General features: G+C 40.8%; 1 protein-coding gene across 1 annotated transcript in view; it reads left to right on the forward strand.

Moving 5' to 3' along the window:
• The window catches only part of aplC (adenylate cyclase), a gene marked incomplete in the record, with an annotated part of 160694 nt that overhangs the window by 83785 nt on the left and 64409 nt on the right, over positions 1–12500 (forward strand). The window contains 1 exon segment of the mRNA NM_001204659.1: positions 8535–8654. Coding sequence (NP_001191588.1) covers positions 8535–8654 — 120 coding nt within the window.

The raw sequence follows: 12500 nt of genomic DNA on the forward strand, positions 1-12500 counted from the left end.
GGGGGGGGTACTATTGTCTTTTTTCTTCTCTGTATCATTTGCAATGTGATGCTTACTCTAAATGTGAAGCTCTGTTAGTGGCTTCTTACAAAGCAAATGCCGTTATTTTTCTAAATTACATTGTTTTCTAGACCTGGCCTTTGTGTCGCTTCGTTAAAAAAACCCAACAACAAACCCTAAAGAATCTTTTCCGCTCTGAATTAAATTTCTGTCATAATGATCGCCAATTTTGAAAGCTCATGCTCTTTTTTTGTTGGCCAAAGTATTCAGAATTAATGCATTTGGCTTTGTGTTTTTGATTAATGAGATTGAACGGAATCTGAGCTTATATGCAATTTCCGAAGAGTGCTAAATTATGAATGAAACTTTTCTTTCGGTGATATTTAGCGTCTTTAAGGAATTGAATTTTTGCTCTTGATGGCTCAGGTTGAAAGCGATTATATACATGTACATATTTCTCAAGTTATCGGTGCATACAGTACTTTGTTTCTGCTTTAGTAAAAATTGCGTGTCTAGTATAATATGTCTCAGAGGCACATTTCTTATCGTGGGTAATAATGATAATAATAATAATAATAATAATAATAATGATAATAATAATAATAATAACAAAAAATAATAATAATAATAGATTGCATTTATGTAGCGCTCCATCCCATATTAGTAAAAGCCCTGAGTGCTTTACATCAATCACATAATCATTCACACAAGAAAAAAATATTTCACAGAAACATAAAGAAGAACTATCATAACCATACGTTAACTTACACGAAGGACAGCTGTAAAATAATTAAGAAAAAATCAGCGCCACACTATAACTAAGAACTAAACAAATGAGTCTTGGGCAATCGCTTAAACATATCAAAATTTGATATTTCTCTGAGATCGTGAGGTAAAGTGTTCCAGATTTTTTGGGCCAAAAAATGAGAAATTTTCTCACCAAAAGATCGGAATTTCATTCTAGGGGCTCTGAAATTTGTTGCATCTGTGGATGACGGTAACTGACATTTAAAACAGATGGTAGGAACTTTATACTGGATTCTTTTATCAACTGATGAATTGTTTAGCGCTGTCAAATCATGTTAGTAGTTGTTGTAGAAAATTTGGTAAAATTTGAGTTGAGGTCTCCTTTCTTAAAATGGGCGAACATCCACAACCGGATCTATTATTATTAACTGGTCGGAGAATAAAAGAAATCTTTATGTCAAAACACGCAGAACTTCTAGACAAGGAATCCATTTATTGTATGCTTAGTCACGGATTTCATATCGGAAGGGTATCGATACTTTTAAAATAATTGAAGGTATCAAAATGTATTCTTTCTACATTTTAAGAGTTTTGAAAATCAGTAAAAACCTTAAAATAAGTGAAAACTATACCATGTCGCGATGAAATCAGATGCTCGTCAATTTTTGGGCATACGGAGTTTTGGGTAGCATCTTAAAGCTTGTTCATATGTCTATCTATCGATGAAAAAAATACCCGTTTATACTGAATAGAAATCGAGATACATGTATTTGAGATTGAATGGTGTGAGATGCCTGGTTTCAGAAGTAAAATCAGAGAGAAAATGGCCGCCAAAGTTTGGAGACTTTCATAGCTTGAGAGTCCTTGGAAACTGAAAATTTGCATATTTTTGTACTTTCAATCAGCGTTTTCCGTAAAAACCATACATACATGTTTTTCTAAATGGACGTAGGATGCGTTGAAGCAAAAAAACAAAAATTCGATTAAAACTGCCAAACTCTCAGGAAAATGCCGATGTCTTCGATTTAATTATTTTGAGGAGCACCTGATTTCACCAGGGTACCTCTAAATTGTCTGCTGGACATAAGGTCATAGTTGTTGTCTCCTTGTTGTCCCAACAGAAAGTTGAAACCCCGGAAGTGCTTATACTAGTAGGTCAAGTTTGTTCCAAATGGAGACATCATAGATCTTTGCTGGAAATCGATAATTTACAACGAGTGATATTGACGAACACCGATCCAGACTATCTTCAGTGTGCATGTGTGCTCTCAATGTAGAGTGGTATGCGCAATAATTTGGAATGGCGATACGGGGGTTGGGCTGAGGTGTGTGTGTGTATGTGTGTGTGTGTGGGGGGGGGGGCAGATTAGGTTGCAATTTCCATACCTCAAAAGTTAGACGGAGGGGAAGTAATGTTAGCAGCCACATGCACTCATGGACTGTCTTTAGGAGATAAATGGATAAATGGATGGATAGATGCATGGATGGATGAATCGATGGATGGATACTGTGTGTGGGACTGAAAAAGAAGAGAGAGAGAGGGAGAGAGAGAGAGAAGGGGAGAGGGAGAGGTGGAAAGAGGGAGGGAGGGAGGGAGGGAGGGGGAGGGGTTGTATATTCTTTACTTTTGACACATTTGACGTTCCTGTCAGTCTTCCGGAAAAGTAGTGGTATATGCCAGGTTTACCAAAGTGGTTGTCAAGGAGTCTGGTTAACACTTCCTAACCTTTATCGTGATCTTTACCTTGGGAGAAGATTCTGAACATTTTGCTTTTTTCATATTTACTTATTTTTTTTTACGATTTACAGCCGATCAGACGTGAAGGAAATCAGCAAAGTGGTAAACCAGGGGAAAAATGAGTCGGGCAGACGGAGACGGGTAGGGTGAAAGGTTAGAAAACGCGATGAGAAAAGAAAAGAGAAAGCAAGAGGAACGGAGAAATCGATAAAGGAGGGGAAAAAACTAATGGGGAAAAGGCGAAAAGTTCAAATGGAAAATGAATCCTTTATCCCACAGGGTCCTACGTAGTTAACTCTTTCATCTACTTTAAAGCCTCGCTGCTTTACTGGTGTGACTCTGATCCGAATCTGTACAGGTCGCACGCTTTGGCGTCTCCTATAACGTCTGTGGAGACAGACTTATTTGTTTAAATAATTGCTGCTTTTATAGCTTTTTCAGTCTGGAGACTTGCTTGACCTTTGGGTGTTCTTACCGATGTAAATTCTGAGCTCAACTGAACGTTTTCGTCTATTTGCTGAGACATTGTCGTTCTTTCAGGGAGCCATAATTTTCTACGGATGTTGACGCAGTTAGAGGGAATGCACCTCGTAGAAATTTTTTTTGTCCCTTGCCCATTTATATGAGATTGACGCCCTCTGATTAGAAGAAAAAAGTGCGTATGATAGTGTCCAATAGTGTATTACGTACACACTTAGTATAACGTTCTCCTGTTACTGATAGAGATTCTAGGAATATAGATGCAAGTCAAGGGTCTGAGAGAAATTATGATTTTAGAAATATAATGGTGATGGTGAGTGATGACATGGGATTGCGTTTATGCAATGTTAGCGTTAGCCCTCGAAGAAAATGTTGCTAGTGTTAGCAGACCATAGCTATAAAAACTATATGATATGGTTGTTAATTGCTAGCCAATGAATGAGAAGTTTCATGCAGGACTAATTTTTGGTTAGATTCTCTTTTCCGGGTTGCAATGACGCCAAAAATGACCTGACATTCGAAAATTTTACTCGATCTATTTGCCTGCAAATGTGGAATTTACAACGTCATCTGTTACTACGGGGAGTAAAAAAGTAATGCAAGTTGTTCGTTATTTTGCACACCTTTGCATCAAATTATATGAAATTCAGCTCACAAGTACTTGCACATGTACTTTTGAACTCAAACTGTTACAATTTAAGTTTCTTTTATTATTGCCTGAATGACGTCACATCAAAATGGCTGCCCCCTTGGGGGTCTGTCAGAGGCAAAGAGCTGTGATTGATTTTCTTGTTTTAGAAGGAGAATACATCGGTAACATTCAAAAGAGACTTCAAAATGTTTACAAGGACCAAGCTCTAGAGTTTGGCACTGTATACAGATGGGTTAGACGTTTGAGCAATGGACCGGAAGAAAATGGAAGAGGTGCCCTTGTGCTTGTCAGACAAGCATAGTCCCGAAGAATCAGCGGAAAAAGTCATGGCAACCGTGTTTTGGGACATTCATAGTGTGCATCTCACAATTATTTTTACCCCGAGGAACAATAGTTAGTTCTGAAGCCTACATTGAAACACTGAAACGACTGAAAGCGATAATTCGACGAGTTGGACCAAATTTGAGAATGGAAAGAGTGTTTTGTTTTTCACCATGACAATGCCCGCGTGCGTACGAATACCAGAACAAGGGAGACAAACACCTCGTGTGGATGGAAAGCACTGTCACACCCAGCTGATTCTCCTGATTTGACACCTTCAGACTTCCACCTGTTCGGTCCTCAAAAAGAATCATTGAGGGTTCAACACTCTGGAAACGATGGGGAAACCAAGACTGCTGTGCCCCAAAAACCAACATGCTCAGTTTTACGAAGCTGGCATATGTGGACTTCGTAAAAGTTGGTCAGTGGCTATTGAACAAAATGGAGACCATATTGAGATATAGACATTTGATCCTCAGATGTTCCCCTTTAATTTGAGGTATAATAGTTGCCAGTGCGTTCCTTTTTCTTTAAGTTATAAACGAACTTGCATTACTTTTTGACTCTCCCTCGTAGTTAGACCTCTTAATCTCCGTACTTAGTGGAGGCTCCCAAAGCACTGGAGTTTTAGCAGTCAGCTCTGTCAATCTTTGATCTGCTCTCCAATGTAACGGCGTTGTTTGCTGAGACCTTAAGGTTCGAACCCGAACGAATTCCGAACTATTTTCTGTCTCCTTCTTTCATCTTGACCTGGTGTCCCGACGAGGGGTCCAATGCTGTGCCTTTGAAGTGGCCACATTATGTATAGTAGAGCGTTAAATGGCATCAAAACATGAAAACAGAAGGACAGCCATTAATTGAAAAGGGCGCACTAATGCGGTAACCAAGCTATTTCACGCTCATGGTAATTTAATTTACTTGTCCCTATTCTCTCGTCCCTTCCTTCCCCATTGTCTTCACCTCTCTGTCTGTCTTTCTGTCCCTTCCCTCTCTCTCCTCTCTCTCTTCTCTCTCTTCTCTCTCTTCTCTCTCTCTCTCTTCTCTCTTTCTCTCTCTCTATCTCTCTCTCCCTCTCTATCTCTCTCTTTTTCTGTCTCTGTCTGTCTTCCTCGTCCCTGTTTCTCTGTTTAGTTTTATGTCTTTTTCTCCCTGTCTGCTTGTTTGTCTGTCTGTCTGTCTGTCTGTCTGTCTGTCTGTCTGTCTGTCTGTCTGTCTGTCTGACCCCTCTCTCTCTCTATCTCTCTATCTCTTACTCAAATATGAAATCAATACTGTGAAGTGGCGTCGGAAAAGTTTCGCCTCCTCGGCCGGCGATCCCCTCCTTGATCACGCCTTGCAGTTGAGTAATCGCTTTCTGTGATGAAATTCCGGACGTTGTGGGACCCGGTGGTTCGCTTTTTCATTTTTTTCCCGCTTCTCAAAACGCGATTTTCGTGGAAAAACAAGCCACGGCAATGGACGTGCTTGATTAGTAAATTAGGTGCATGCCGAAAAGAGGGTATAACGCTTAAACTTTCGCGTGCGTGTTGCATGTTTCTCTGCTCGTGTGTATCAGGCCATGTCTGTCTGTCTGTCTGTCTGTCTGTCTGTCTGTCTGTCTGTCTGTCTGTCTGTCGGTCTGTGACATAATCAAACGGCCGAGGATAAGACTTGAGAGAGGGTTATCAATCGCTCGAATTAATTATGGGATTTCGCGCTTAGGCAACAATAGTAACACTGCCATTGGAAGCTGATATTATACGAGGTTTAGGGGGGGGAGTAGAGAGGGTGAAGGTGAAGGGTTTGGGTTCGAAAGAAGTGATAGACTGGAGATATGATTAATTTGTTTTATTTTTTTCTTGAGGGTGGGGGGGGGGGTTCCACTAAGATTTTTAGACAGGGCATCCGAAGTGTCCATTGGCATGTAGGTTTTGGGTTGCAGGGCAGACCAAACGACTTACGTGCATGCCAGAGACCTGAATATGTCATCATAATCCAGTGCCAGATCTGCAATAGACATCTGTGATCATGGTTCTACATTCATTACGTTGCTCGGATGCTCTTAAAAAAGCTACGTTTCCCTGATCTTTTTCCCGTTACCCATTTGTTTAAATTCCCTAAGTAGGTAGCTTGGGCCTCCCCTGCCTCGTTTGCCTTCAATTTTGCCAGTGAGAACTAGATGTTCAAGACCTTTATTTCTATTAAGATTATGATATATATGCAGAGGTATGCTGAAAATTATTACAATGTATTACCTTTGAGGTTTTGACCACGTCGAAGATCTTTCTTCCCCTCCTCTGCGTCAGGTGATCAGTAACTGCGCCCAGTCATAATCTGTACGCTGCTATGATAAAGAGCTCTTACAAACTCAAGTTTCTTTCTATATCAGCTGTATATCTTCGCTAACTCGGGATTTTTTATTTCTGCGAATACTGTTTTATGATAAGCACGGTAATTATGTAATGGGGTTGACGAGATTGCCGATTAAATTTCCATCTCCGATAGGTCGGAGTCTTTTAAGATTGAAGTCACTGAAACTCGTCAAAAAACGCCATGATGAACAATATACCGACACTGACTGTTAAGCTGACGTCTGGATCAGACAGTGTGCTTATTGAAAGCTTAATATCGCCACCCCTTCTCGATATTCTCTCATCTCCCCCCTCTCTCTCTCACTCTCTCTTCCTTTCCCATCCCCTCTCTCTTCCGCTTCTCTCTTTTACCGCCCCCTCTCTCGCTCCCACTTTCTCTCTCCCTCTCTCCCCCCCCTCTCTCTCTCTCTCTCTCTCCCTCCCCCCCCTTCCTTCTCTGTCTCCCACTCACTCTCTTTCCAAGTCTCTCTTTTCTCCGCTTTCCTTTCTTCTTTCTCTAAAAAAAAAGACCTGTATGCAGTCACCTCTGTGCACTCCAAATTGCTGAGTAAATCTAGAACAGAATTGACGGCAATATCTGTAATTTAATATTGCTGTTTGATATAAAAAAAATGGAAGTACGGGTTGTAAATTAAAAGGTAACCGAGGAAAAGATACCTAGGTGTCGAATAAAAATGAACGCCAGTTAGCAAAAGCGGATACCTGTTGTCAGATGTTTTATGATACTATGTAGCTACCTTGTCCTTCTATGCCTGGAGTACTTTCACCGTCCATTCATAAATATTTTGAACCCTCCTAAAATATTTTAGGTTTCTTTCAGCATACTTAATCCCACAGTTAAGGTCTGCTCAATAGTCATTTAGGAGCTGAGCTTGCCTGTTCGATAACATTTTTTTGGGGGGGGGGGGTATTAAAACGATTATGGTAAGTTGATTAGCACCTGGCTAAATGTGGTTTTGATGTTTTACAATGTTATTACCGTATACTGTTTTGGCCCGACTAATTTAAGCGGTAACATCATTGTAAATCAATATAGCCATATTCACCTGCACTTACCATCCTTTTTATCTCATTGAAACCCCATGGAATTCATATTTGAGCAAAGGCCATTAATGTCCTTGCATCTGGGAATACGCCCTTTTAATTGAAAAAATGCCAAACATAACAGCGTCGGTGGCCCAGTGGTTAGGCTCCCAGACACGCAACCACAAGGTCGTGGGTTCGAATCCCGTCAGGGACCCGACGTAGTATCCTTGGGAAAGACACTTTACACGAATTTTCCTCAATTCACCCAGGTGGGAATGGGTACCCACTTATAAACAGTGAAAGATCGTGTCAGTTTTTTAGTGTTTGGGCGCTTAATCAGCTACTTGCACTGTATGCTTCTCTGGAAGCTGAGAATGTTTCTGAATGTTCTATGGTCTGCTGGGGTAATAATATGTAAAGCGCACAGAGCGTGTAGAGGGGGGTCCGGTTATACAAGTCGTCAAACCTAGAGACGGACGAGTCATCCTACTCAGGACAATAATTTAACGTAGGCCTTTGGTGATTTTACCAACTACCAGACATACTTTGCAGGAGCATTTTGTACTCCCCCGAAAGCGCATATTTGTTTTTGTTTGCGATATAGGGATTGTAAACACTTAGTGTCAACGAGAAAGAAAGTCCTAATTGCCACTTGTTAATTTACCTCTTGAAAAGCATTTTTGTACGGTGTAGGCACACATAGGTCAAAATTTGGGTTAACTTCAAAACAACCGATTGCTGAGCACATAGCGGCGAACGCGTCGACAAAGAAATGGATGGACTATTGATGGATTATTATAGATGTTGGCATCCGTTGTACTTTTTCAGACTAATGAATTCGCCGATCAGATTTATCACAGCATGATAGAAGCAACTTATCGTCGCTGAAATGATTCATTTCTCTGACTTCAAACCTCTGTCTCTTTCTGCAACTATGCTCTAAGTTCTCTAACATTGACAACATTTTTACGTGTTTGTTTTCTTTTTTTTTTATTACCAGTTATTCCTGTCATTTTTTGGGGTGATTTACTTGTCTGTTTCCTCACTTCCTTCTTGCTTCCTCACTTACTCACTCACTCACTCACTCACTCACTCACTCACTCACTCACTCACTCACTCACTTCAAGGCTGACTGGCTGACTGACTGGGTAACAAACCGACGTATCCCCTTTCACTTTGTTTCTCTCTTAGTTAGTCATTTTTATTCCTTTATTCACAGGAACGGCTTTTGTTGTCCGTGCTGCCCCGTCATGTTGCCATGGAAATGAAAGCTGACATCGCCGGCAATAAGAAAGAGGCCATGTTTCACAAGATCTATATACAAAGGCACGATAATGTCAGGTGAGTTTTGCCAGATTTTTCTGGCTTTGTGGACAGATTTCTGGTACCGTCACATCGGTTTGAAACGACTCCCAGATTTTTCGTGCATTTTTGGGTTTTTTTCTTGGGGGGAGGGGTGTCTTGTTTTTGCTCGAAACAAGTGATAGCTATTCTATTCTTGTTGTGACTTGTCCACTGTTGCGTCACGCTGTATATTTCCCGTGTTGACATTGTTTTGTTTTTGTTGCTCTTGTTCTAGTTTGTTGTTCCTTGTCCTGTATGGGCTCTCATGCCCGAGATGGATGGGAAGAGTTTGACGACAGAGACATTCATTTACTTTTGTCGTTGCTTTTGTTTCATTTCGATAATGTTTTCGGTAAACATAAATCAGGTAGTTGTTATTTTGTTTTATTTGGTTGTTTGCCTGTATATATTTATTTCCCCTTGAAGTGAGAAATAGGGTGGGAGTGGATTTTTTAAGGGAGGGGGATGCGATGAGGTGCAATAATTAATAAAACGTTTGTCTTCGTCCAGATAACAGTGGTGCTGTGCTGGTTTCTCGTCTAACCAGTCACATATATTCATAAGTTTGCTCTGGTTTTGGGTTTAGTTTAGTAGAATTTTGGACCAGGTTATCGACCTTTCAACTTTGGTCAAATCAACTGTTTCACTACAATTATGATTATCTTACACCCAAATGGACACCGTTTGGACCACTGACATGCGGGCTGCATCAGTCTTGCGTCTTATAGCCATCCCAAGCTGGGTGGAATACAACATCTCATCAGACAGATGGAGATTTTTGTTTAAATAATTTTCCCCACGCGGGAATCGAACTCCATCTGCGTGCAGCGGCGAAGAGTCTGCCCTTTCACCCCGTTCTTGCCGTACGCAAGACTTCGTTATTGTCTTAATGGTATTCTGTTTCCTCATATTATGTATTATGTAAAGAAGTTTATCTTATGCATAGCTCTACGTATTTCTGTAGTGACGAGCTTTCCCCAGGTAAACCGCTGTTGAAGTCGCTGGATACTTACTGGCAATAATAGAATTTAAGTCATATTAATATTATTATTGTCTGTGTTGTCCGTCGTTAGCTAATTAATTCATCTTTAGGTTTATATCCTTATTTGCCTAATCAGACCCCCGTCTTTTCCTCTTTTTCCCCTTTTTGTTCACGTTTGTGTGTGTATGTTTGTGTGTGTGTGCCTGTTTGTATGTTTGTGTGTGTGCGCCTGTGGGCGTGTCTGTCTGTCTGTCTATCTGCATCTCGCTCTCTCTCAGTCTCTGTATATATCAATATCAGTACCCGCGCACGCGTGTGCGTGTGTGTGCGTGTGTACGCGCGCGTGTGTGTGTGTGCATGTATATGTGTGTAAGACAGAGAGAGACAGTAAAAGAGAGATAGATAGATAGATAGATAGAGAGAGAGAGAGAGAGAGAGAGAGAGAGAGAGAGAGAGAGAGAGAGAGAGAGAGAGAGAGAGCGAGAGAAAGAGAGGGGTAAGTAAGTAAGTAAGGAAGGAAGGAAGGAAGGAAGGAAGGAAGGAAGGAAGGAAGGAAGGAAGGAAGGAAGGGAGGGGACACCTGTGGTTTGTATTTTTGTATCGTGGCAATCGTTTCTGTTTGTCTGTGTTGGTTAGTTTTAGTTTATACGTTTTTCTTGTTTTTGCTTTTGTACATATAACTGCCCCTTCCTCCCCGGTCTCTCTGTCTGTCTCTTTTTCTTTCTCTCTGTCTCTCTGTCTGTCTCTCTGTCTGTCTCTGTCTGTCTCTGTCTGTCTCTGTCTGTCTCTGTCTGTCTCTGTCTGTCTGTCTCTCTCTCTGTCTCTCTCTCCCTTTTTCCTTCTCTCTCTCTCTCTCTCTCTCTCTCTCTCTCTCTCTTTCTCTCTGCCTATCTCTGTCTATCTCTGTCTCTCTCTGTCTGTATATATATATATATATATATATATATATATATATATATATATATATATATATATATATATATATATATATTGTGAATGATATTTATATATAAATGATATACTATGTATAAATGAATAATTTATGTCTCTCTCTTTCTATATATCTCTTTTTCTCCCTCTTTCCCTCTCCCCCTTTCTGTCTCTCTTGCTACATGTCTGTCTTTTCTCTCCACCCTTTTATCCCTATCAGTTCCTACCTGTCTATGTAGAAAATGCTACAGAATGTGTCATACATCAAAGGTTTGAAGGGCCTCGTGGAGTGAAATGTCAAGTGGCTCGGGCAAAGAATTTCTCCGGGTGTCTTGAACCTCCTCCTTTCGTAGCATGGAATCTTCCCTGTTTGGCCATTATCTTTTATTGACCAGGAAAAGAGTGTGGAGAAGGGGATGGGGGAAAACGGGGTCGGAGGTGAGCAGAGAGATATTTTCATGGGAAAGAACAATCTCCAAGATGTAGTTGCAAGGAAAGTAGAGGACCTGTTTTTCCCCCCTCTTTTCTCACTGTTCTTTTTCTCATTTGTTTCTAAGTTTAGATGATGCTGGATTGTTGACATTAACTCGCTTTCTCTCCTGTCGGCTTTTTTCTGGGGAACAGCTCTGTAGATGAGGCTGTCGAGACCTACGGTTGGTGATTGGAGAACCGATCCGTTTGGCAGTTCCGCGTTTTGTTGGCCTATGGTTTGGTCCTTTGCACAGTGTAGCTTCGTTTTGTAGCATTTCGAGAACAACTCCGAGTTGAAAAGACACAATGGTCGCTGTGTTGTGCCAGAAAAAGACTAAGGAGAAAGAAAAAGTGTAACAGGAAAGACACCAGGAAGAGTGTCTGTGGTTTAGCAGTTAGGAGCTACGTATGCTGTCGCTCGAAGAATACGTGAGTTCCATTCTTGTGTGGGTAGTTTTAGAGAAACAAAAAGATTATCGCCGCCTGTCTACTAGGATGTTGTATCACTCACAGGGTCGAGGCAGCCCACTTCCTAAATGATTTAAACAGAGTCGACGGGGGCGTAAAACACCTACAATTATTTAAAACGTGGGATGTTCAACGTTGTTATCCCAGTGTCTTTGGACGAAAATGGTGGCATGATGTTATTTCACATTTTTGTTTGCTCCTATAGTTTCCTTGTATCTCTTGATTGACGTTTAATAGGTTTGATTTAAAAAAAACATTGCAAAGCACAGCGCACATCACACTATAAGGTTTGTGTACTAACGCTCCCTGGAGTTCGGAAGAAGTGCATGTCTAGTGCTTTCAGAGCTGCAGAATACCCATCCTGAGTTTTTTCCTCTTTACTTTTCACATTTTACCCCGCCTTGTCTCTTGTTTTTTCGAGATCGAAACCTGTCCTTTTTATGAACGACACCCTTTTATTTGGTTGAAAGGGGCGTTAAATTCCTACCATACCATACAATACATTAGCCTACTTTGCCTTACCGAAACACACCACGCCCTACAGTACAATATCATACTTGACTTTACCAAAACACGCCCTACCATACAATCATACATAGCCATACCAAACAATGCCTTGTCATACCCTACCGTTGCAATGTCTGTCTTCACAACTGACCATAGATGTAGGAAGTGTATACTCTATGGTCATAGTGTCATAGTATCCTACATCTATGCAACTGACTCTAGCAAGTGAGCCAGTAAAATGTTGCCTTATTGTCCTGTATACGAATGACTTGATCACCACTCTGCTACCATTTCAACATGGAGAGAGAACATAACATATGTACAATTTCACCTGGGATGTCATTTCGCCCCTCGACACTGGGAAATGACACCGGATTATTGTGGACTGGGGGATTACTGTCACGCAATTGATTTTTCTGAATGAATATAAAAGGCAGGCTTGTTTGCTTAAGGCTCTGTTTCCATATCATTGTATGTTTTGAT

This window comes from Aplysia californica, unplaced genomic scaffold (assembly GCF_000002075.1).
Source record: "Aplysia californica isolate F4 #8 unplaced genomic scaffold, AplCal3.0 scaffold00455, whole genome shotgun sequence".
Lineage (NCBI taxonomy): Eukaryota > Metazoa > Mollusca > Gastropoda > Aplysiida > Aplysiidae > Aplysia > Aplysia californica.